Source organism: Lissotriton helveticus, chromosome 1_1, assembly GCF_964261635.1.
Source record: "Lissotriton helveticus chromosome 1_1, aLisHel1.1, whole genome shotgun sequence".
Taxonomy (NCBI): Eukaryota; Metazoa; Chordata; class Amphibia; order Caudata; family Salamandridae; genus Lissotriton; species Lissotriton helveticus.
The window spans coordinates 1,272,692,360-1,272,720,216 of NC_136057.1; the positions used below are offsets into that span (position 1 = coordinate 1,272,692,360).

The 27,857-nt window shown below is 44.5% G+C and overlaps 1 protein-coding gene across 1 annotated transcript in view; it reads right to left on the minus strand.

The window, feature by feature from the left end:
- LOC144772601 (16 kDa beta-galactoside-binding lectin-like) overlaps positions 1-27,857 on the minus strand; it is a 65,108-nt gene that overhangs the window by 15,936 nt on the left and 21,315 nt on the right. Inside the window, exons 2-3 of the mRNA XM_078657037.1 lie at positions 20,663-20,742; positions 20,214-20,385 (exon numbers count right to left, since the gene is read on the minus strand). Of these exons, the coding sequence (XP_078513163.1) occupies positions 20,214-20,385; positions 20,663-20,742 (252 nt within the window). The remainder of the gene's footprint in view (positions 1-20,213; positions 20,386-20,662; positions 20,743-27,857) is intronic.

Here is a 27,857-nt window from a genome sequence, read left to right on the forward strand (position 1 = left end):
TATTTGTTGTGTTGTTATATCTTTTGTGTTCATTCCGCAGGGGAGGGGGATGTGTGGTATCTTCCGCCTGCATTTCCCCCCGGCGACTCCGCATGTAATGGAGCTGCTCGCGGTGACATCACTTAGAATGTCACCGCGACCAGCGTTCCAAGGCGAGCGCCGGGGGTAAAGGGAAACAAGCTGTTTGCGAGGAGGCTGTGGCTGAGTTCGCAGGGTTGCCAATTAACTTAATAAAGTCCAAGAGTTTCAATCTTCAAGGTGTTACGTACTTTTATGGCCATTACTACAACGACTCAAGCTGAGACTGGCTATGCTACCGGCGGAGAGCGGGGGGCTTGGGCTACCGGACCTTAGGCTCTACTTCCAGGCTGCACAATTGCCTCTCTTAATGGAGTGGAGCAGGTGGGAGTCGGAGAAGCACTGGTTGTTTCAAGACCAGGCTGTGGCCGGCCGACCCCTGCAGGAAATTCAGTTTCTCAGGAAACAGCACCGCCCTCCCAACCTTTACGCGCCATATATTACGCGAGCTCCTCTAGAAATCTAGGACTAAACTAATGTCACGCACGGTTTTACCTCTTTCCCGTCCCCACTCACTCCCTTGATGGACAACCCTGACTTTACGCCGGGTACAGACGGCTAGGCTTACGCGAGGTGGCGACTGGATGTTTGTCGCTCCCTATTTCATATGTAATCACCGGAGGGAGTAATTACTTTCACGCAGTTTCGGCAAACATACGGACTACCAGAGATAGAGAGGCTGCGGTACCTCCAGGTGCGACACTGGGCACTTAGTGACCAGGTGCGCCCAGTGACAGATAGACTCCACTTTCCCAATGAGCGCTGGCTGATTACCCGCACGTCGGATAAAAAACGAATCTCCGATATATATAAAATGCTAATGGCATGGCATACACACACATATAGTGCTGGTAAGGTGCGGTGGGAAAGAGAGTTAGGCAGGACACTTAGTCATAGGGAATGGGAGGGGATTTTTTACAGAGCGCGACATTCCGCATACCACATGGGGCTCACTGACACCCTCACAAAAATTGCAACTTACTGGTATTACACGCCGGGGCGTCTCAACGCAATGGATAATACCAAAGAAGTGACCTGCTGGCGAGGCTGCGGGCAGGTGGGCACGCTGGTCCACATCTTAAGGGATTGTATGCACCTGCAAGCTTACTGGAAGCAGGTGTTGGATGAGGTGGATGCGCATTTTGAGACCGAGATCCAGCGCCTCCCCTCATATGTTCTTCTGGGTCTCCCAAATCCCTTAACATATCCTCTTCGTTCTCGTAGAGGCCGACTTATTGCTATAGCGCTGGGCTCAGCCATGCAAAACATCCTCGCACACTGGCGCACTACCAATATCCCTACATTTACTGGCTAGCTTCATCGACTGTGGTATGTACTTGGGATGGAAAAGCTTTCCTTGACCCTAGCCGTGGAGGGATCTAAATACGCAGAGTTGTGGCAGCCTTTCTTGTCCCTGATGACCTCAGAATTCCATGAGGTCACGTGTCCCCGATATCTCCGGCTGCTTCGCCTTTCTGACATTGAGCATCCGAAGGCGGACTGAGAATTGTAAAGAATGAATGGTGTGAGTGGTAGTCTTGGAACACGGGTGGGGGGTGGGGGAAGGGTTGGGGAGGGTTTTTCTTTTTGTTAAATTTTCTTGCATCTTTCACTTCTGTCCAAACTTTGTTGTCGGCACTACTTTTGCGATGCAGACCAGACCGCAGTGGCACAGTTAATCCGCTTGACTCCACTAGCCATCCTTTCTAGTCATAATAGAGACGCTGCGTTGATGGTGATTGTTGATATTTTTTTCTATGTGCTGCAATCTTTCAATAAAAAGATTTAATACTAAAGCTGTGATTAGACCAAAGACATAAATCCCAGTTTTGAACTCAGTCGAGCTAGCCTTTGGCATCCACCATCCATTCGCTGTTTCATTGGAGCCCCTGGTATGGAAAGACATTTGACTGAGATTACTACATTTTGAGATATAGACTTATGAAATGTGGTCTCTCCAAGGGTCATCAAGGTAGGTAAGGGATTCTTTGAAGGCCATGTTAACAGGATACTGAGAATCTGTTGGCAGTCTGAACAATCCATGTGTGAGACCTTTGTTTTGTGGTAGTTTTTTAGGACATGAAGTTTTAGAATTGCTTTGACTGATATCTTAACATTAGAGTTTTAATCCACTGAGTAGCCCAGGCTGCCATAAGAGTCATTATATCAGAGGGAACACAGAGTACATCCAAAATGTATACTTACTATCTTTCTATCAAGCACAACATTTTAACTATTTACAAGCACAATAGTAAACTGAGAATGCCTGACCCTTTTTGTGATTGTCTGCACAGTGCCTCATAAAATAACACTAGGCTAGTGCTGAATGATATCTGAAAATGTACTCTCTAGCTTGTCAAACCTACAACCATATTTTTGGTTCTATCTCAGCTTTTGAAGGTGCCAGCACTGTGTCAGGAATTTATTGTGAGTTTTTATATCTATCCTATTTCTATTGGTCCTTTTCTGCTTATCTGTTCATATATTCTTATTTTAATTTAAGTATTAGAATGTTGTATGACACAATATTGTGAAACAAAAATATCATGTGACATGAATATTGTGTCAAAATATAGTGTACCAAAATATTGCTTTTATGTATTTATAATAGAAATGACAAAAATAGTGCGTCAAAAATATCGTAGAAGAGAATATCAGTCAAAAAAGGTAACAATATTGTTTTTATTAATAAACATTGACTTCAAAGTAATTAATTTAAAATAGTTAATTTGTTCAAGATAATATAATGTTAAATAGTTGAAATCATTCATTTAATTTAAATATATATATTAATAGATATATACATTAAATATATAACAATAACTAAACATTTTACATTGATTTAATTCAAATATTAACATTAAAATGAAGTGAAAATTCGTAAACATGTTCAACCAACATCAATATGCATAAATATAGTTTTATTCAATACTTTACACTAAAATACAAATAATATACAACTATATATATATATTTTTAAAAGAACACAAATACATTTACAAAAATAGTAATAACAGAAACAAAAAAATGCGTAAATTAATATACTAAATACAAAAATTAAAACATAATATACACATAAAAAACTAAATATAAAAACATTTGGAAAAATAAAATTAAACAACAAAATAGAAATGAATATAATACCACTCTAACCAACATTAGGGAAACTGTTTTGAGGGGTTAGATTTACTATTTCCACTCAAATCTATGCCACGTAATGGAAAGCAATGGACTTCGGAGTGGTTAAATTCACTATTCTCACTTCAATCAAATTAACAGTAAGAAAATGTTGGTCTTCAGAGGGGTTACATTTACTATTCCCATTCCAGTCTACTCAACAGTCTGCAAAGAGTTCGACTTCAGAGAGGTTATATTTGCTATTCCCACTCCAATCTAAGCAACATTAGGGAAAGTCCAATTACTATTCCTCCTCCAATGTATGCAACTGTAAGGAAAGTGTTGAACACATAAATATTTTCTAGAAAACATTTAAATTCCAAACAACAATAAAATCTTAAATCATATTTTATAAAAACAAAAGCTGCATACAACATACACCAAAGCAATAAAAATACAATCATCTAAAAAATTAGTTAATTAATATTAAATTAAAGTCACTTCTTTCCCTGTGACCCAGAAAAATCACAAACACCCAAACATAAAATAAATTAACATTTACATGAAAAAATTACTTAAATAAAAAAATTCCAAAATTAAAAGCACTTTTTTACAAATAATAATTAGACAAACATGTAGCAATGAATTAATCCAAATAAAACAAATAATTTAAATAATAAATGAAAATAAAATATACACAGTTAATTATCAGTTACAAAAGACCTGATTAACAATTAATTAGAAAACTATTATTTAATATAACAATTCATTACTAAAATATAAACTATTAATATAAGTTAACAAAATTCAATAAATCAATTACAATTTATTGACCTTCCCATCCTATTACCCTACAGACCAACTACTACATTATACATTAATAATTAAAAAATATGAATAAAATACTAATATCTTAAAGTAATATACTAATATATATTAAATTAATTTAACACACTATATATATTACAGCTATATTGAAGTAAATGATATTAAATGCAACAATATTTACCACATTATATACCAACAAAATGATGGTATATCTATTACCTTAGATATTCTATTATGCAATATATTGGTATTCACAATATTTTTTACATGATATTCATGTGACATGATATTTTTACTTTAATATTTGTGCCATTTACCTCATAGCAGTGACTGAATATTGAGTTTGGGTGTCATTCTGTAATTGGTGCTGTATTTTCGTTTCTAACCCCTTGTAGACTAATGACCTTTTTTTAAAGTGTAGCATCGCAAATGCAACGGAGCAACTTGAACCCAAACCCCTGGTCCATGCACCTCATTTAAAGTTAGCACAGCTTCCTCTGATGGCTCAATGGAATAGAGGATGTCAGAGGAAGGACAATGTACCACCCTTGCTATTTGGGTGGACAGTGTAATGTCTTTTCTTTCTGCCCACCACTGCCAGATAAACCTGGTGGTGAGGAACAGAAAAAAAGCAGTAGCAAATTCCATATTTAGGAGAAAACTGCCAGAGTGTGAGAGTCATTAGTTCTTTGCTTTACAGAAACAACCTTCCACTTGGGGAGTTTGTTACTGAATAACAAAAACTTTGAAAAGGAAAGGTAACTAGACATCAAAACTGACGGTGGCTGTCCACCAAACCTTTTAAACATTAAAATAACCACTTTAACAGCGGTTCCTTTCAAGGTATAGAGATGACGGCTGGCTGGCAATCATTTCTAAATGTGGTGACGTATAGTCCATTACGATGGCAGTCGTAATGCCCTCCACCACTCTGACAGATTGAGTATAGTCTGCCGAACCTTAAATTAGGCCCTAAACCTCCACTGCCCCTGAAAAATGTGCTGAAAAGGAGTAATTTGATGGGAGTCTTGAAACTGCTTAACTTCACTGCCCCTAGGGAGAAGTGCAGAACAAGAGTAACTTGATTACGCAATATAAGTGCAACCAGAATAACTGGCAAGGAAACGCCACTGTTTAATGACTGTATACACTTAGGATAGTGAAGTTACAGCACATTGACCCAGGCCCCTATCAAAAGACTATCATTGATGGATACGTGGTGGGGTTACTAGATGTAAGACTTTAGAAGACACTTTATAGAGCATAGACATTCTATTTTGTCTGTCTCTATGAATTCACCTTGGAAAAATGATTTGTGACATTAATATATGATAATGACAAATGTGTGTTAGGTTGCCAAGTTTAATAAAAATGCACAAATTAAGCTTGATTTAGATACTGCATCGTAAAAGCATTCAGAAAGATTGGTGTGGGACTCTTATGACATTTACTCGTTGATAAACTAATGTGAAGTTTAACAAAAAGATTAACATATGTTTTCTTTATGCATAGAAGAATGTAAACAAATGATAACATAGACATTTCTATATAAGAATAAAGCCATTTTGTGTGGAAAATGGTTAATAACACTAGAATGTGTGATGTGAGCACTGACATTGACAGAAAAAATAGATGCTACACAAGGTGATGTTATAATTTGTGCTTCGTAAAGGTTTATTTTAAATGTGCCTATCAAATCCTAAATGATGTATTAATCTATAATGTGTTGAGAGATTTACAAATTATATGCAAAATTATAGTGAAGTGTTAATATTTATTTTATGGGCACCTTATACTCAAATGATATAATTGCAAATCACTAATCTGCCTAATTGAAGAACTAATGCACTGTTTTAAATAATGTGGGATTCATATTTCGGCACAAATTCATCGTGCCCAAGCTGTGTTTCATGCAGGTCTCAAAAATTTGCTTTTCTTTCCTAGTAGGAACTGAATAGTCTGAAGCCTATGGGAACCTTTTGTAAAGTTTCTACTTGTGTGGTAACACTGAATGATTCTTTTTACGTTTGTAGCTTACTTGACTAGACTTGCAACAATATTGTTACTTCCTAGAGCACATGTTTGGGAATGAACTGTTAAAGGATGAGAACATGAACTTGTCTACTACTGAAATGTCACAACCAATCGTATGACTAAAGTATAGTGGTCTTAAGGAAAATGCAAAGTAATGGATTACTTAGTTCTTACTGATTTGTATACTTTAAATTACTACATCATCTCATCCTATCGAAACTGACCAATTGGATAGACTGGTCTGAAAATGTTGGTGATGTCAAAGGGTGTAAGACAGAAATCGATGGAGCATAATTGCCTAAACCGTAGGCAGGGGTGGTTCCTATCTTGTCCATCTTTTCTCTACCCATCTTGTGGTACAGAGACTGATGATTTGGACTTCCAGAAACAAGGCGAAAACTGCAATATACTGAGTTTGCTGCTGGGTGGTATGTGTGCATGGTGGAATCTTTCCAGCTGGAAGGGTTCCTACAAACAGCTGTGGCATTTATGCTGCAGTATGGACAGGGGCAGACAACCTGTCCATGAACTGGAACTGGTCATTTCGCGACTTATGGAACTTTAATAAATTGGCTTTGTGTGAGAGATAACTGATTTCCTAAAATATTTTCTCTTATGATAAAATCTCCCTAGGCTGAGGAAGATAGCTCTCCTTAAAATTGGGTTTCACAGGCTTGTTAATTCTTATTAAATCTGTTCAATTTCTAAAATTAGATTGGTATGCTAATCATTTGAATGTTGATAAAAATACAAGTTGAAGTAAAATACTTTCCTGGTTCTATTTCATTATTTGGCTGTGGCCAAATTAATCTGCCTTATAATTAACTGACCTAGAGATAGAATTACCTGGAAAATGTCATCAGTAATAAATTAAAGTTAACAATGATCTTATTCCAGGTCCTCATATGATAATTGTTCATCCCCTAAGAATCCACAGAACAAGATCCATTGGAGGACCTAAGAGATATAGTATGGTAGCTGAGGTTATTTTGTGGTTTAGATTAACAAGCTCAATATAAACATTTATAAGGTTCAGCACATTTACGCTACAATACACTAAATACCACTTAATAAAGTATGTACATTAATTGCAAGTGGCCACTTGAAATGGCAGATACAATGCATGATGCCAGAATCATTAACCTGTAACAAAGTAATTCATGATCTTGAATAAAATATGATGGCAATGATATCTATGACTAGTGGATGGCTTGGGTTATGACACAGGCGTGCTCTGCAGAGGCTTGTGGATTGATAAAAGGGTTAAGGGGTGTCTTTCTCTGAAGTAAAAGGAGAATTGGTGACAAAAATAATAAGACATTTTGATGCTGAGTAGATTATCAGAGGGGAGAAAGATGATACATGATCATGGATAACATCAGGACCTTGTCGGTGATGTTGAGGTAATTAGTTTCTTGGGTCATTTATTTTCTCATGGAGTTGGGTACAAGGATATTTGAGGGGGTCTGTACTAAGGAACTTGAAGAGCTGAAGGTGAACTCTGTGTTTGAAAAAGGTTAACCCTGCAGCCACTAAAAGAGGTCACTTCATTGTCAACATCCTGGCCTGCTAGTTCAATGGGAAAGTGGAGCCCTGACACAGGGACCAAAGGTAGTTCTGATACTATTGACTCAAAGTAGAATTTGTAGCCTCTCAAATTGTCCTTCCCCACTCAGATTTGCCCCTTAAGGACATAATAACATCTAGTCTCACTGTCCTAGTGCGTCCTTCTCTGACTTCATCTGACTTCCAGGGACTCATGAGAAAGGAGCTTCAGATGACAAACAAAAGGAGGTGTTTGTGTACGTGTGTAAGAGAAGCTCAGGATCCAATACTTACATGAGAAGGTCATGTTTGAGAGAAAAAGAGAGAGAGAATGAGAGAGATTAGTTCAAGAAAAAGAAGAAACTTGGAAGTGAAACAACTACAGAATAGGTACAGGAGGAGGATGGTGGATCAGATGTGACCTACTGAACTTCTGGCAGCCAGGGTCACTATTGTACTCAATGTAATTCCTCTGTATGCTGTTCTTATCACTTATGTCCTAATTTTCACAGATAGTTCCAAACAATACTGAGCACTCAGATTGTTTTGTCACGGCTGGCAACTTTTGAGTTGACACCTTCCATGCCGAAGACGAGTAATGAGGAGAAGGCAGTAGCTCTTCTAAGACCTTTCCCTAAAGCAGGAACTTCTTGGGTTGAGTGAGAATGAGTGAGCCAAACGCTAATACAAGAGGAGCACGTTTCAGTGAAGTTGCAAATAACCACATTTTTTTAATATGAACACCTCAAAAAGCATAGGCCTACTTTCATGCCATGTTTGTTGTAACTGCACTGAAGCATTTTTGCTAAACTTACAATGGGAATTAAAATTAAAAATTCATCAAATAGCACAAAAATTATAAAAATATATATATATTTTTTTAAAGCAGAGTATTATTCACAATTACACAGTTTCCTAACACCAGCACTTTACACGTAAAACTATACATTCCTTTATGTATTCATGTTATTTGAAAATATAGCTGAATTTCCACGCGTTCCAACCTATGTGGGTCATACTCAAGGCAACCAACTATATCCAGACCCCCTGAAAGTACTTCCTAGTGATAGACTCCCCAAATATGAATAGCAATAGTCAAAATCAAGAACAAATATATGAGGACATGGGGCCGTAGTACGGAATGGTTTGCGCCTGGCGCATACAAATGTGCGCTGTGTCATTTGCACTGCGTCCCTTTGAATATTTATTTATGCGCCTTATAATGTTGCTGTGGCGCAAAACCTATCCATGGCGTCATTAGAATGGCGGTCAGAAAATCTCCCCAACCGCCACGGTAGCGGGAAACCACCGCACGCAAGGACCGCGGCATAACCGCCGGTTCATTTAGAAAGCTCGGCAGTTGAAATATGACTGCAGCAGTCGGATTTTGGCCTTTAACATTGTGGCGGTCGCTGCTGCCAGCATTACTGCCGCGATGTGAAAAGGAGCATGTCCTGCATCTCCGTGCACAGTGTGGCAGGCACTGCACAGTGCATGCCACCTGGTACAGGGAAATGTAGGGGGGTACCATGGGTACACCCCCAGTACACCCACAATGGCCCCCTGGAACCTGTCTCCGCCACCCTTTCCATGGTTTTCTATGCAGAGGAAAGGCTGGCTACCGCCGGCGTCATAATTGTGCCGGCGGTGCCTGGCCCTGATCCGGCACAATTGTAGTGGTCCAGCTCCGCCCATCAAGCAGGTGGGTGGACTGCTACCGGCGGAAAAATGGCGGGCAAAAATTCACACCGCCGAGGCCATGACCGCAATGCTAATCGGACCGGCGGTTTTCCGGGTTTCGATCGTGGGCGGATGGCCGCCGCTGGCCCGGTGGCAGTCATCCGTCCACCATCCTAATGGACCCCCTAAATAGGAACCCGTTTGTGCACCCACACGCACTGCAAAATTTACAGCCAAAAATGCATTTACACCAGCGCTAATACCATATGCGCACAAGCGGCGGCCATCCGTCCACCATCCTAATCGATCCCCTAAATAGGAAACTGTTTGTGCACCCACACGCACTGCACTGTTACAGCCAAAAATGCATTTACACCAGCGCTAATACCATATGCGCACTGACGCAAACGCACATAAACACAGAGCGCAAAGTCTACGCCAACATCGCAGCATATTACAAACTGATCCTCCATAATGCCAACAGATGCATACTCCGGCACACAGCGACAATTGGCGCCGGTGCAGTCATGTCTAATACGGCCCATGGAGCTTAATATTCACAAGGAAGGCAGATTATCAAATTATTCCAATTTGATGAGGGGGTCTGCTCGTTTTTTACCACTTTATTTTCTTCTCAAATGTTTTTGAGCTTTTAAAACATGTTTATAATAATTTACAATGACAAATCTTTCTGAGCATTCACGCCGTACTGTCACCTACAATCACCATTAGTTTACTTTTTAAGTGTCTGATCAGTATACATCCTCTTTACAAATCGGAGATTTATGAAGATGCTGCCTGAAAAATTGGCTACCTATTGGCTCTGATTGCAATTATTGTGTTCGGGTTCTGCTTGCTTTTAGCCAGAGTATGTTTCTTAAATAAAGAGCAAAATGTGAAGGTTTGAGAATAGTTTGGAACTGTTGTTATATATAGGCTGTATCATAATTTGAGAATAATCAGCTAGAGTGAACAAAGTCAGACTAGGGCTCCTAAAGGATGAAATCTGTATATCACAGGAACAATGTAATATTTCCTAACTAACATAATATCCATGTGAAATTCAGATGTTGTTCAATAAAAGCACCCCGATGACTTTATTAGAAACCCTTCTCTACTTTATAGTCCAACATATCTTTGAGTACTGTCATACCCTCACTGTCAATAGAGCAACAGACATAGGACATACTCTTGCACCTAATTTTGCAACATGCAAGCTCAGTCGACACATTACTGCAGCTAGCAGCAAGACAGAGATGCCAAAGGCTTGTGGATTTCATGCGCAAGTGAGCAGTGGCAACACTTTTGCTGGCAGACTATGGATATTTTTGTGAATAACACACATAGCTTGCTATGCTGTAAACATCTGCTCGAGTTGTATTATACCACATGGAGAATAGAAAACTTTGGTTTAGAGATGGGCACGGTTCAACAATCGGAAGAGGACTTCGTACACCTACCATGGGCTTGCACCATGTTCCTAGACTACTAGTGTCAGTCTTTATGCTCTCAGACATGATTGATAAACCTGTTGCTCTGTCGCACCTGTTGGCTGTGCTGAGCTTTTTGTTAGGAGTGTAGCAGCCTCAATGAGCTGTGTCTCAGCCGTGGCACTCATGCCGTCTATGAGTGGCTATTTGTTGAGGACAGGGCTCAGTGGCAGCTATAAAGCACTCAGTGAAAGACTTAGGGCCTGATTACGAGTATGGCAGTTCCAAGACCGGTGTACTCGGGGTGGCAAGCTGACCGCCTCTTCCTCGGTGGTCCGACTGCCGCCAGGATCTAGGATCCAGCAGGTGTGGCGGTGGGGAAAGGCGTGATCTCTGGTGGCACTGCCATGCAGATCATGGCCTTCCTTTCCACTGACCTTTTCATGGCGGAAATCCCGCCACGAACAGGTTGGTGGAAAGGAAGGCGTGGGGCCCAAACAGGGCTCCAGGGTGATTCTGCCCAGTGTGGGTAGTGGCCAGGGGCACATACTGTCCCCTATGCTTCCACTGTCGTGAGTGCACGGTGCGCCAAGCATGACATGGTGCATGGCAACAGTGTACACACTACTGTGGAGGTGCTGCAGTGCGGCAGCATTGCCTTCAGGCTCTGTATAGGAGACGAAGCATGCCACCACCGCAAGACTGCCGCTGGCACATCGCCAGCCTGGTGGTATAGTCAAAATCCAGCTTTCCGGGATGCCTTCGGCTTGGCAGCATTCTCCCAACTGCTGACGCTGCAGTTCGACTGCCAAGGTCACAATCAGGCCCTTAGTGTATCTAATTGACATTATCACCACACTCAACTTGCCCTGGAGACATATTGCATCTTCTTCACGGGCGCTTTCTAAAGGTAGGATCCATGGATGTACAGATGAAAGGGTGAAAGATGTGAGAGAGATGTATGTGCATAGGCCGACTGCAAGAAGCTACATCTATTGTACTGACAGATGTTAGATAGGACTATAACATGAAATAAGAACTATAAGGGCAATTAACCGGTGAATATGAGGAGACATAGGCCCTCATTTTTGTGCTAATTCTGCCTTGTTTTAACAGCGTAATACTATACACAGTGTTGGAACGAGAATATCCCCTAACCGCTGAACAGTCTTGTTACTCTGCCTGGAATTCTTGACTGCATTTACTGCATTTACCTAGTATCACATATATTTTTTTGTGTTGGCAGTAGCCACACACTAATCTAGTGTGTCAGGGGCCACACCAGATGACATGACATGAGTGAGGTCCTGGAGCTGTCCTATAACCTGGACGGGCACACCAAGTGTGCTCTCATTGTGAGAAATTGGACTACAATCCCTGTCACAGGTATAGTACATATAATGTGTTGGAGGCAGCATTCAATGTTTGTGAATCTATGCTTGTTTTGACCAGAAATTTTGATCTGCATCACTGGAGTGGAGGCCTACTGGCATACTAGTGTAAAGTGCCACTTCTTGGTGCTAAAATCCCAAGTGCATGAGATCAGTGGCAGCTGCCACCAAGAAACATGGGCGGGGGTGGGGGATAGGTGGGAAGGAAAACATTAAATAAAAAAAAATAGTTACCTTGCTCAGGGACTGCTGTCTCGCCTTATGTTGTCCTCTTCTGCTCCTGTTTGAAGCATGAAGCAGAAACAGGCTCCCTCAGCCAATCACAACACTGCAATGCAGCATTGTGATTGGTCTGAGTACCATGGTTCGGCGCTCAGACAAGCAGTGGGAGCCAGTGCATGTTTCTCACCAGGCTGTGCACTACAGCCTGGTGGGGAACATGCAAAGTGCGCATAACTATTTGGCCGTGCCAAGACGGCCGGCCAAGCAGTCATGCCCACTTAAGTGTCCACCACTCCTCACCTTGCTGACTGTGACGCAACCAAGCCCCGCCCGCCCTAGAAACCGAAATAATAAAATGATAATAACATAATGTTATTATCATTATATTTTTCTTTTATTCCCTGCGCAAAATGCAATGAGGCGTCGTTCCTCCGCCTTAGTGGTGGAGCCGCCGCTTCATGAGATAAGTAGTTGCACATGTGGTCTGCATCGTACATGGATTGTGTGTGTGAAAGTGAACCAGAATAATGGAGGCCTGTGGGATCCATTTTTGAAGCCCCTGCTTTTGCCTCTTGCACAAGATTAAAGTCAGGTTGTTTTCCCAGACAGTGAAAGTGTTTTGCTGACAATCCTGAAGCCGGAGAGACGAACTAGACAATGAAGTCGGTAAAGAAGAGGCAGGGATCCTTTAGAAATTCGACCAAGCCTTTGGCTGAGAGGAGCTGCTGATAAGTCTCTTTGAAGCACTACCGTTTGGTGAGGTGGGGGTCAAGGTGCAACTGTAACCTCTTTTGTTCAAGGAAAAGGGTCCTCTTAGGTGAGGCCAGTCTTTTGTCTTTCCCTTGGTCGCATTTCAGTGTGGCTGATGACAGCCAGGTGCAGATGGCTCACACCTTTTGTGCATCTGTTTTGGAGCCTCAGGCTGGATCTACCCTGCTCTGACAAGCATCACTCTATGTAAAGGCTGTGTCTGGAGAGCATCAAAAAGACACTTGAATGGAGTGCAAACGCAATCCGGTTCTGATTGTGCAGACAGTGGATACACATGTCCTGTAGGTTTTGTATTGAAGAACGGTCCACAGACCCACTTGTTGTTCCAGTTACAAGTTCCTAAAGATCACAGAAGGGAATGCTCTGAAGTTTACCAGATAGCTTCCCAAAAATGGGCAGTGGCACATTGTAACCATTTTTTATCTTTTATTTTTTATTTGACTACACGTAATTGCGTATTACATGTAATCTTTGCTTCATCGCAATTCAATGTGATTTTACATTTTGAGTGACCATAATGAGTAATTTTCACATTAAAAGTTAATAAATGTTAGAGTGTGTTCATGTAAAGGTAGCCATAGTCACAGTAGTCCTTGATTTGGAAGCTCTATGTTAAATGAAATGCTGTGTTCTTTCTTGCTGTGCATAATATTTTTTTCTCGGTTCAGAAAGCCAAGTCTTGAGAATAGTCGTATTAGCTGTAATGTTATGGTTAGATTGTGCTCAAAGGCCACAACATTATATTTTAATAAGCTGATCAGTAAACCTTTGCACCTGTTCATGAGGGAAGGCAGTGGAGAAGAATCCCCACTTGTGCGGTATTTCTGAACACCACGGTGTTGGAAAATCTTACATTGTATGATTCATGAGAAAAGGACTGACACTAATGTTTCCTTAATGTTTAGGTTTGATTCGTTCCTTCAATGTGGGAACAGTAGGCATGGATACTTTGTCGAATTTCACCTTTTATTTGTATATCATTGCTTTTAGTCAGTGTTGCACAGTCATCCTGTACCCTGGCCAACCCCAACTTTTTTGCTGACTGGTACTGGTGGTAACTGACTCTGACTGACCCTGTGATCTGCTTAAACAGGTCCAGCCCAATGCTGAAAACACACGTAGAATACAGTGAAAATACTTACATACACTAGGGTACACTATGGGTTAGGGTACCCCAATGATTGCCATTAACTCCCCTATAAGGCCCTAGTACATAATAGGACAGGTGAATTGAAGCTACCTTTAAGTCCCTAGTATATAATAGGGCATGGCAGTTTAGAGGCAGCCTTTCTGCATTTGCATGTGTGCACTACAGTAGCCTGGGGTCCGTTTTAAAGCAGCCTGGTGTTTCAGGACTACTTTTAAAATTGCAAATTGTGCCCAAATTTTGACTTTGGTGTTAAGGGACTTAATAATTATTAAAGTACAATGTTTTGGCATATTAGGTACTCCCAGGGTCTCCCCTAGGTGTCCCAGTGGTGGTGGTGGTGGTGGTGGGGGGGGGGGTCAGGTATTTTTAAAGAGGGTCTTTAAAAATTGGTTTTTATATGCCCTGGGGTTAGTGCAATTGTACATTTCACCCCCCAGATTGCTTCCCAAAATCGACTTTTGTGCTAGGAGAACTGTTAAGTGATGTCCTACAATGTTTTGACATATTCAGAACCCCTAAAGTCTCCCTTAGATGTTATTGGGGGTGGGGGGGGCTGTAGATATAGCCAGGGTCCTTATAAAAGGTGTTTTAAAAGTCCTGGTGTTGGAGAATCAGACAGGTTAATTTTCCCCATTGCAAATTCCCAGCCACAAAAGTTAAAATGGCAAGAAGTTATTTCATAATAACTAATGTTAAGGGGGGGGGGGCATACAAATATAGTTTAAAAACGTCCTAGAATGGTATTGATAAATACAACAATAGGCTATTTTTGAATGTATCCTAAAATGTACAGACAGGAAGTTGTAAAACTTTCTCGTCTGTAAGCCAACATTTAGCCTTCCAGTGTTCAGACCTGAAGGCCAGAGTTAAGTGAATTGGCCAGGTTGCTTTGATGAAGGGCTAAGGACAGAGCAGGGGGAGGGGTGGTCGTAAACTATAATCTTAAATAAAAAGAGGAGACAGCTAGAAGTGGCCAGTTTCATTTACACCCTTACTCTTTGAACCCAGGCAGATGTACGCATTAAGGAAGGAATGAGCAGATGTAAGGGGGAGGTACAATATGGAAATGAAACATCCTGAAGGAGGGCTTAGCCAGCTGGCTTTGGGACCTTATAAGTGTTTAGCCATGCAACAGTTGATGTTGTTGCACCAAGGATATTGTGCTGCATAACTAAAAACTTATAAGATACCAAAAGCGAGACCTATTTTTTTTTTATTGCAGCATAATTTAGTAAACCATGCCACATAAGGTGTTCCTTCCCTGTCACATAATTCCAGTGGCCCTAGGTATAACTAAAGGACATAGGCTTTTCTGAACGGGTTACGAATGCCAGCTTTTAGCACACATTCTTTTTCATGCCACTTACTTTCACAACCATTTGTTTTTCAAATGCTCAGCGTACCAAAGTGTAAAGGTGACCAGGCGACCATGATTTGTTGGTCATGCCCGTTTTTCTTCTTCATGTGTCCTAGCAGATTTCAGAATATTTAACACGTCCAGTTTTCAGACGACTGAACACAGGAGGCAAGTTTACATGTGTTCCGATACTTACTTAATTGGTTAGCTGCCCTCAACCGAAAACTATTTAATTAGCACAGATCATGCTGTGAACATATAATGGCCCCTTAGTGCCTCATTGCTTGTATATTCAATGTTGATTGCTCTGCTAAGCATTTCCGTGTCGCCCATGGATGCAAATAGTAGTCCTATTTCTATGTTTCTGAGAAGTCCTCGGTTTTGGTTTTAAAAATTCTAGTCGCCCTCCAAGGGCCTGCCGTTGGTTGCAGTTTCGCTTTCTACATTATCACGTATTCAAGTACGGGGTGCTAGAGCACTACTCTCAAATAACATAATAAATAAATCTCCGTTAATTGCTAAAAGTGCTAATTTGCTACTGGCAGAAACAGTTGGCCACTTGACGAAATTATGCTTTTATAGTGAGGCATCATGCAAAAAAAAAAAAATCCTAAAACACGATAAATCATTGTGAGCTATTTTAATCCTCAAATTAGTCTTGTTTAAAATAATTAACACAGTTGTTAAGGTGGTTTGAAAAGCACCGTTTTAAATGTGACTAAATGGACATTTTAACTCGGAGACAATGACGCGGTTAAAACGCACAACCCAGCGAGACAAAATCTAGCATAGCAGAAACGGGAAGTGCCACTCTGGTGCACAATCACACCACCAGTCTCGCTGAAATCCGGAAGAAGTCCGCCATGACACAATGGGTGTACGACAGCTACTGCAACGACCCCTGAGGCAGAGATGAGGGCCTTATGTGTTCCAGCTGAGCTAGCTTGAACTATCACAATACGATGAAATTACATACTTGCTTTGACAAATACTGCTTGTAACTAAACAAGAGGACTAGAAAATGAATCTAGGCATAGTATTCTAGATCCACCGTACGTGTGGAACGCACAGCATCTTGTTCTTTGTAAAATGTATTTTTACTTCAAATTCGTGTTTGTATAGAGATAATATGGGTCCATCCAAAATGCCCCTCCCCCTCTCGAGGTTTGGGGTAACCACTAAACTGATTTTCTGTTTAATTCAAACAATCTTGAGAAAGAAAACTAAAACAGACCAATTGAAACAACGGTGCGTTTTTTTAGAGCGCGGATCGAGGGCTTGTTTTTTGTTTGCGGTCACAACGAAAAATAAACTCCGATTATTGTAGGGGGTTGCTTGAAACGCGATGCAAAATAATTTGCGAAAAAAATTAATACATCAAGCCCATCCGTGGCGTGTCATTTCATTTTTTGTAATGAAAATAAATGCAGGTTCGGCTAGGCCACGGAGGAGGAGGGGTTGAAAAGCGGGTGGGGTTAAGAAAACAACTGAAACTATTAAAAGGGGTATACTGTAAAAGAATAAAAGGTGTTGATCGCAAGAGGGGAGGGGGTAGGTACGTCTTTATTTAATCGGTTCTTGGCTGTACCTTCCTTTACGTTTAGAGGCGGGAACAGCAGCATGTGTGCAGCAGAGGAGATGGCGCACTCCATTCGGGCCACCTTTGGGAAGGACAGTTCACAAAACACCCTTCTGCATCAAACACAACAAACTGCTAATATGTGCGTAAAATATCACGGCCTTGAAACGAGTTGACAAAAACTATTAAAGTACACACATTTGCAATCACATCTTACTGGCCGCGCGTGAGGTGGTGGAGGGGGAGAAGTGAGAGTTGTGTGCGTGCGCTGCAAATGCGCCTAGCACGATCGCAAAAACAACAAAAAACCGCAAGTGGTGCGCACGTGCATCACCGCAAGTGCTACCTTGCCGGCCACCAGCTTGCTATTACGCGCATGCGTTTGCGCACTTGTGCGCGTTCTAGCAAGCTGGTCGCCGGCAAGATAGCACTTTTAAAAGCAGCTACTAAATGTCTTGGCCAGACCAGCGCATGCGCTGGATCAGGCCTAGACCTAATAATGTAAAACAAAAGAAAGCACAGCTTGTAACAGCCACTCGCATTCTGCTGTTTTCATAAGGCGTGTTCACAGTACCTTTTTACTATAAAAGGCATGTAAATATGCAATGTGGTGTAATGGCATAATATAAGGAATTTTGCATAACAAGCATGACACGAAATTCCCCAAATTATGCAGATTACTCAGGTCTAATCCAAAATGTTAAACTGGCAAAGACCTGTGTTGCTACTCCTGAAGCAATCGACTGCAGCATTGGCCGTAGCCACTGCGCCTGAATTCATCTACAGCAGAGCTTTCCAAACTGTGTGTTCCGACACAGTACTGTGTCGCATGCGAACGGTGGGTGTGTCGCGGTCAATTAGCGTAAAATTGCTGCTAATTAAGAGAAGCATTCCTGACATTCTGCTCTATGGTCTTTTAAAGACCTGTGAAGTGCCCGAGTGCGGCTGTGTGTGTGCTCGGGAAGCTGGGGTGAGGTGCAGATAAAATCGAGGAAGTAAAGTGCGGGACTTTACTCATTTACGTACAGTATGTAATGTTTGAGGTAGACTTGCTGTGCAGGATCATGTTTTACCACCGGATGAGAAAAAAAATCCTAGTTCCGCTGAGATGGCGTACTTTCGATGGGACACTAACAGCCCTGATGAGACTCACCAAGATAAAGATAGATCGAGATCACACCTGTATCCCACCAAATGAAACGCTGCTAATGTGAAACATACAGTAGAGGAAATGTATTTTTTGTTATCGTTACATGGGCCATCTAGGTCGTATGTAATTGGCACGATCCATGTCTGTCATTACTTTTTGCTCGTCATCAATACATTCAAGAGACACCATTTCCACTTTCATACTGTCTACAGTAGAAATCGTGATAAAGGTAAAAAGTTGTGGATTGTAATTATGATGAAAAAATGCCACTGCTGACTCGAGTATATACCCACCTGTATTCGCTCAAAGGTAGAACATTTGTTAATGAAAATTGCCTGTTATGAGAAATATGAGATAGAAGAAACACAAAGTAAGCTTCGTACATGCTTGTCAAAACAAAAAGGAAATGCCTTCCTCGTTCCTGTAATAATGACGCTGGTAGTATCATCTCATAAAGGCAAGTGCAGTGATTTTGCCACCCTCGTGAAGGAGGGGCACTGGGCAGCAGATAGGCAGCAGATGGAGCCCCCCACCCACCCCGGGACCTCGGAGTACACTCTTCATCGGAGGGGCCTGTCCTGCCACGGATCGGGGTGGGGGGGCATGGACATTCTCAACTGGTTCTTTTGTAAAGCGCTCTGACAACTTTGGGTAATGTTCACGCTATATAAAATTACATGAAGTAAATAAATAAAAAGGTGACAGAGGTTGACAGACAGTGGGAGACAGGGGGAGGGAGACAGAGGGAGGGAAACAGAGAGAGAGACAGACGGAGCCAGAGGGCGACAGACAGAGGGAGACAGACAGAGGGAGGGAGACAGAGGGAGGAGGGCGACAGAGGGAGAAGGGTGACAGAGGGAGGGTGACAGAAGGAGGGCGACAGAGGGAGGGGGACAGAGGGAGGGAGACAGGGGAGGGAGACAGAGAGAGGGAGACAGAGGGCAACAGACAGAGGGAGACAGACAGAGGGAGACAGACAGAGGGAGACAGATAGAGGGAGACAGACAGAGGGAGACAGATAGAGGGAGACAGAGGGAAGAAGACAGAGAGAGACAGACAGAGGGAGGAGGGTGACAGAGGGATAGAGACAGACAGAAGGAGACCATGTGCCCATTTTTATTTCAGAATTTTCTTCCGGGGGGACAACACCCGCCCTCTACCCCACCCCGAACCCCGTTTAGGTGGTTCGGGCTCGCTTGCTCGCTACACTGCCTTACTGTGTCACAAAATGATGCAACTCCAAAAAGTGTGTCACCAACATGAAAAGTTTGGAAAGCTGTGATCTACAGCATTGTGCCTGGGCAATGCACATGACGAAAATGACATCCTAATGAAGTTGATCCAATGCCTTTCCTGCTTTAAACAATCTGACTTGCACGTGGCTTCTCTTTCTGCAAATTCTGCTTTTCTACTATGTGTCTGTGAACATACCTCTGCATATGCTCTCTGCCAATACCATTATGGACTTGTGCATTAGTCATTGAAACCAAATGAAATTGTAAAAAACACACCTAAATATAACCTCTAATAAAGTTATCACAAACCAATTTATTTGGCCAAACAGATGTTAGTCCAAATTAATCACTAGGAGTCAAAGTTCTAAAATTCTTTAAAAAACTCTCTACAATGGAAGCGCCGCCTGAATGTTAACAATTGAATTGCGAATGAAGAGAGATAAGGGCAATCTTTAAATGCAGTGCAGCAGAAACAAAAGATAGGTTAACACATTTTATGAACAACATATGGTTAACTTGAACAAGAGGGCTAAGAGAGAGAGAGAAGGGCCTGTGTCTGGGAACATGTGGAATGCGGGAAGTCAGGGCATATTTGGCAGTCTGGTTCGGTTTCTAGCCTCTGCCACAACCCTGCCGTAACACTTACCCCCATTTTCTGTCCTTGATGGAAGGGGAAGTCATGGGAGCGGACCTCCTCCCCCCAGACGCCCATGTAACGGGAGTTGAGGACGATGGTATTGGTGGCGGCGCCATAGTGGAAGCGAGCGTCGACGTGCAAAGCAAGGGTGTTGAGGTCCTGCCCAATGCTGATGTTAAAGCTAAAGGGGAAAAGAGACTTTGCTTACATTTTGTCTCGAAATGTTAAAGACTCTTTTACCCGCAGTTCACACCTCCTGCTTCTAAATAGCCCAGTCTTTCCCCACTGCCCCTCCCGATGCACTGAAATGCCTATCCCATGCACCTCGATAGCTTTCCTCTCTGGACGCAGATCCGTGCTCTCCTCCTCCAAGTGTCCTTTCTGCTCCCTGCTTCCACCCCCTCCCACCAACAGGCGCCAGCCCTCCACCCCTTCACCCCAGATACCCCAACTCTTACCGTTCGGTCTGAGGATGTACAATGCCCTCGATGATTAGAGTTGTGGCAGGTTTCAGACCAAGTGTGCCGGTCACCAGTCCCTGTGAAAGAAGAGAAAACAAACTGAGATATTGGAGGGGAGGGGGTTGCTATATGGTTCTGACCCCCCTCTATTACACTATGGTCGGTGGATTACGCAATGTCACCATATCAGTGGCTGAAAACAAAGGGCCTGGTCACGACTTTGGTGATGCTGCGGCAGCTTTGCTCTTGCACAGCACCACCGAAGCTGTGCATGGTCTCACCCGTCAGATTGCGAGTACAACTTGTGTCTGGTGGGCTTTTCTTTTGCCGTGGAACGCAAAAGAAATTCCAGAACTACTGCATGGACTGTGAAGTCCATGCCGTGCTGGAACTTGGGGTGCATGCAGACAGAGGGGCACGTGTTGTGCCACCCTGAATGCATTCTCATGGTGGCAAGGGCTTTGGGGCCCCCCAGGGCCCCCTATGTTCCCCCACCACTAGCCTTTTCATGGAGGGCTCACCACTATGAAAATGTTGATGATGGGGAAACTCTATGCTCAGCAGAACGCGACGGTCTTGCCTTACATATTGGATACCCCTGTTCATGGGCGTCCGCAGAAATTTTTCCAGGGAGGGGGGGGCAAAATGTTAACGTCATCACTATCCTCCAGCATGATGTGTGCCAGGTGGGGCACAAGAAACACTTGGGCGCAGGAGGAGCCATGGGGGGCAGGAAGCAGGCCGCATATGATCTCATACACCATAGGGTTGTTGTGCCACAGCCATCTCTTTCTTTTGTGGCACCCCAAAATCCATACCCACCCTGGTCCCTAAAATTACCCCCTAGCACCCCAAAACCCAAACTCACCCTGAACCCTAACATTACCCCTGCCCCCCCCCAAAAAACTCATACCCGCCCTGAGCCCTAAAAGTATGCCCCTGGCACCCCAAAACCCATACCCACCCTGAACCCTAAAATTACCCCCTAGCACCCCAAAACCCATACCCACCCTGAACCCTATAATTACCCCTGCCCTCCAAAAACTCATACCAGCCTTGAACCCTAAAATTACCCTCCTGGCACCCATAACCCATACCCGCCCTGATCCCTAAAATTGTCCCCCTGGCACCCCAAAACCCATACCCACCCTGAACCCTAAAATTACCCCCTGGTACCCCAAAACCCATAACCCATACCCACCATGACCCCTAAAATTTCCCCTGTTGCACCCCAAAACCCATACCCACCCTGAACCCTAAATTAACCCACATGGTACCCAAAAACCCATACCCACCCTGCACCCTAAAATTATCCCCCTGGCACCCCAATCCCTAACCCACCCTGAAGCTTAAAATTACTCCCTGGGCCCTAAAACCCATACCCACCCTAAACCCTAAAGTTACCCCCTGGCACCCCAAAAGCTGAACACTACATTCTGATTGTGTATCGCGTCATCTCCCTGCTCAGGAGGATCTGCTGGTTCGGATCTGCTCGCCCTGGTCCGGTTCTGCTCGCCCTTCTCTGGAGCTGTTCTGCCTGCCCTGTCCCTCTTCCGGACCCACCGAGCCTGGCTCCGTGCACGCTGCCTGGACCTACTCTGTCTGGCCTGGTTCTTTGTCCTTTGTACCTGCTGTCTTCACTGGGGGAGTTAGGACACAGGTCTCACTTCTCTGAAGCTGCTCTCCCTCACTCAGACCCCCCCTCCACTTGCTCTCTCATCTTACTTCCTCCCTACTTCTCGGTCGCTCTTTCCCCACTGCTTCTCTCTCTCTTTCTCTCCCCCTTCTTCGTTCACCCTCACCCCCCCACCGTATCCGTCCCACCAACCCCACCAAGTCTTCCTCTGTCCCCCCTCTCTCTTCCTCCTCCTCATGTCGGTGATAGGGAGCCCGGGCCCTCTCTGAAAATGCGAGCTGGAGGCGACGTTAAGTGTAAAAGCACCAAGGTGTGAACCGGGAGAAGAGACGGGGAGGGGGTGGGCGGCAGGTAGAGGGTCAAAGTGGGCACTGGCTCTCAAAGAGGTGAGAAGGGGCGGGGAGCAGACTGGGGACAAAAACAACACCAGAGCAATAGGCAGACGCTCCGCAGGGAGCCTGGTGTAAAATGAAGACACGCAAACTTCCTAGCACAACAAAGCAGCCGAAGGGCGCCTTTCACTAAAGCCAAGAACCTGACCCATCGCAAACAAACAGCAGCCACCGGAGAAACCAGCGGCGTCATGAAAACAACAAAGGACAGAGACAGACGACTGCCACCGAAACCTGGAAGTACAACTTACACCTTTAACAAAAGGCAATTCCTGATGCAAGTACCACACACTAGAACTCTATAAATATATAAATCTCCCTTCAATGCACACCTGAGAGTGAATAAAAAGATGAGAAGCAAACTAAGGCAGTGACTGACAGACACTAAGCATGGGGATCCACAGGAGGGTCAACGAGGGGCGCTCCAGGGGGTGCATGTGCCCCTCCTTGCCACCCCATGCGGATGCCCATGCCCCTGCTCACTGCGCCACCGTCAGGGAACAGGACTTCCTTTGCGCCACTGTGGATGGTCCAAATGGCGGCCTTGGAAAACTGCCATGGTGATTCCGGCAGTCAAAGGCCGCCAGACTCGTTATCGGCCCCAAAGCTCCTATATGCTTCAAGTCATTGATTCAATACCATAATTGTCAACATTCTGCGACCAGGAAGAGGAAGGATTTTCCATGTTTTAAAACCATATTGGGACATTACACAAAATGAGGACCAGTGGCAACATGACAAAAAGGAGCATTACATGTGATGTGATCCGGATCACAGAAAAGGGTCCACATGACTCCTGAATCAGGTGGATTACGAAATGTGAATCAGTATTTCCAGCAGCGGCTCGAAGGCGTGCACCATGGGACACTGCAGGGGTTTCAGGGACTTCCTGACAACTCTAGCCTTGCAGAGAAGTTGAGTTGGATCCCTGCCACGTGATGCTGTGTGAAGAGACCCTCCATGAAGCAGCAAAACATGTCCACATCTGACATCCACTCACTGAGGACTGAACAACACCTTCATTAGTGGAGGATATTGTATGCAAATCGGGGGACACGTACTACTGTAGAGAACCCTCACAAGTGCAGCACATTTCCTGCACCCCGATTTCCACGGCAAGAAATGCACTCTCTCCAGGGCAGTATGTCATGTGCACTCCTCAGGAGTCCTACCACACTTAGAAGATTGAAAAACACTTTCACTGCAAGGCCACACCCTGGAACCACTGAGACCCCCCATGGAAGACACTGAGGATTGTAGATCATCCTTAATCTAGCAGCACGTTATTGCAGAGGCTGCACCCGAAGGGGGCCTCGAGGGCCGGCGCATAACGGACGCCAGAGCCTGGGAAGGATCCGGTTCAAGCCTCCGGGAAGCGCCCCGATGCCGAAGGGGCACTTTCATCGTGACAAAACTCGTGCCAGGATGGCGCCTAGTCACCTGTCCAATAGGGGGGCAGGTGAGGTTTGACCCTCCCCCAAATGGCAGCAACCGCCCGTTCATGGGGGGAAAATTGTGGGGGGAGTATAAGACGCCGCTCCCCATACTACAGCTCGTCACTACATCATGGAGCTGGGGAGTGGCGCAGAAGGATTTAGCCAGGCCAAGGATCCGGGGAAAAAAAAATAAAGAAGCGTACAAGAAAAGCGCCCTTGTAATTTTCCGATGAGTGTCAAGTCACGTGCAGCCTGGCCTGTAAGCCGTGGCTGAATAAGTGGACCTCAGTAAGTGGCTAACTCTGCCTTGAGAACTGGCAGACATACAGACATGTATATATTCCTCAAGGTATGGACCACAACGTCAAGCACGCGGTGAGGTTTCTTGCAGGAACCTTACAAGCGACAACATCCTTTTTGAGCTGAAGTGACAGTAATTGCGCATAAGTGGGGCACAGAGTCATTAAGCATTACCACTGCTTGCATAACCCGTCAGGTCACAACGTCCTTTTCTCAGGGGGTATGCACACTATCTATGTCATAATTTTAAGGACACCAATTATGGTGGAGCAACAGGGAACGGTGGTCCATATCACTAAGAGTATGGGTAGCCAGCTGTGGAGATGGGGAAGCACACAGGGACAGGCAGCTGGGGAGATACCAGAGCCCATAAGCCACTCGCTGAAGTCCATGGCTGAAGTCCAAGTTTTTATTGTTGGTAATCAATTGCACATCACAAGGGAGCAGGCCAGCTTTCTGCTGCCAGTTCATATCCAGTAAATCAGTACGGGGAGCCCGTAAGGGGCAGTGGTAAAGTGGATGAGTTTATCTGGCATTGGGTGTTCTATCAGGCCTCCATAAGCTGCAGCTGACTGTCCCCAATTGTATTTTTCATGGATGGCCCATGGCGAGTGTATGGCCCCTGCGAGCTGAGATGAGCCGAATGGTGATCAAGCGTAACGCTAGATAACGGCAAGAAGGGAGCAGAGCACGCCGCTGACAGCAGGCTGCATAAAAAGAGCAGCAGAAGTGGAATTACGAGCGTCACAGAGAGGGGGGAGCGGCAGGAAGACGTAAGCCTCCCTGGCGACGTGGCGGATAAGAGAGGTACACCGGATGGGTATGGAGGCACACCAACAGGGCGGTGTGTTGAAGGAGGGCAACTCACTCTGGGATGCCGAACGGCAGGGGGAGTAGGCCTGACAAAAGGGGTAGCAAACGGAGATGGCGCTCGCAGACCAGACCCAGCCGGACGGCAGGGCACAAAAAGAGACTAGCAAGGTAGCGAGTTGGGGGCCTGACTCTGGGGAGAGGCTATCCCCCACAGACAAAGGGGCGTGGAAACCAACAGAACAAGCCGGACTCCAAAAATGCCATGAAAAGAGATACGCCTATCTGGGAGTGGTATAGCGAACTTTCTTGGTGATTCATGATTCTATGATATGCAGAGGAGGCATGACAAGCAAATGATTTATGACCAAGAATGATGGATGACAAATGAGTTACGACAATGTAACGCAAATGATTTATGATGTCCAAGTTATGGCGGTCCATGGCACAAATGATTTATGGTAGACATGATGTATGATTCGCTGATATGCAAATAAGTGATGACAAATAAATGAATGATGACCGTCAAAACGATTTATGACCAACAAAATGATTTATGACAAATGATTTATGACAAACGTTGCTAATCATTTATGACGTTCGATTTATCATGACACCAATGATTTATGACATACCGATGATGTAAGACACATGATTTATGATATGCCATGATAATGATTTATGACCCTGGCCATAAAAAGTTATGCCCAGGGGACGGAAAAATTAGTTGGTATATAATGGTAATATATCTGCGGCCAACAAAGACCACAACAAACTACAACTCATGCTGACTGTATTTTTGGTAATATGTCTGTAAGGATGTTGGCAGGCCATCCGAGAGTGGGCCCTGTGCGGGGGTTATGCACCCCTGAGGATTGAAGAGTCACCTTAATATTGTAGCGCAGGCTGCACCATGGTGACTTCCTGGCACACACTAGGACTGTGTCATACACTGAAGTCTGAAGAGCACCCTCACTAGTGCAGCATATACCCCTGCCTGTGTCACACACTGAAGACTGGAGAGCACCCTCACTAGTCCAGCATATACCCCTGACTGTTTTATACACTGAAGTTGGGAGAGCACCCTCACTAGTGCAGCATATACCCCTGACTGTGTCATACACTGAAGTCTGGAGAGCACCCTCGGGAGTGCAGCATATACCCCTGACTGTTTCACACACTGAGGACTGGAGAGCACCCTCACTAGTGCAGCATATACCCCTGACTGTGTCATACACTGAAGTCTGGAGAGCACCCTCACTAGTGCAGCATATACCCCTGACTGTGTCCTACACTAAGGGCTGAGGAGCACCCTCACTAGTGCAGCATATACCCCTGACCGTGTCATATACTGAAGTCTGGAGAGCACCCTCACTAGTGCAGCATATACCCCTGACTGTTTCACACACTGAGGACTGGAGAGCACCCTCACTAGTGCAGCATATACCACTGAATGTGTCATGCACTGAAGTTGGGAGAGCACCCTCAGTAGTGCAGCATATACCCCTGTCTGTGTCACACTGAAGTCTGGAGAGCGCCCTCACTAGTGCAGCATATATCCCTGACTGTATCATACACTGAAGTCGGGAGAGCACCCTCACTAGTGAGCATATACCCCTGACTGTGGCACACACTGAGGACTAAAGAGCACCCTCGCTGGTGGAGCATATACCCCTGACGGTGTCATCCACTGAAGTATGGAGAGCACCCTCACTAGTGCAGCATATACCCCTGACTCTGTCACACACTGAAGTCTAGAGAGCACCCTCACTAGTACAGCACATACCCCTGACTGTGTCACACACTGAAGTCTGGAGAGCACCCTCACTAGTGCAGCATATACCCCATACTGTGCACACACTGAGGACTGAAGAGCACCCTCGCTGGTGGAGCATATACCCCTGACTCTGTCACACACTGAAGTCTAGAGAGCACCCTCACTAGTGAGCATATACGCCTGACTGTGTCACACACTGAAGTCTGGAAAGCACCCTCACTAGTGAGCATATACGCCTGACTGTGTCACACACTGAAGTCTGGAAAGCACCCTCACTAGTGCAGCATATACCCCTGACTGTGTCACACGCTGAGGACTGAAGAGCACCCTCAATAGTGCAGCATATACCCCAGACTGTGCACACACTGAGGTCTGGAGAGCACCCTCAATAGTGCAGCATATACCCCAGACTGTGCACACACTGAGGTCTGGGGAGCACCCTCACTAGTGCAGCATATACCCCAGACTGTGCACACACTGAGGTCTGGAGAGCACCCTCACTAGCGCAGCATATACCCCTGACTGTGTCACACACTGAAGTCTGGAGAGCACCCTCACTAGTGCAGCATATACGCCAGACTGTGTCATACACTAAAGTTGGGAGAGCACCCTCACTAGTGCAGCATATAACTCAGACTGTGTCACACACTGAAGTCTGGAGAGCACCGTCACTAGTGCAATATATACACCAAACTGTGCACACACTGAGGACTGAAGAGCACCCTCGCTGGTGGAGCATATACCCCTGACTGTGTCATCCACTGAAGTCTGGAGAGCACCCTCTCTAGTGCAGCATATACCCCTGACAGTGTCATACACTGAGGACTGAAGAGCACCCTCA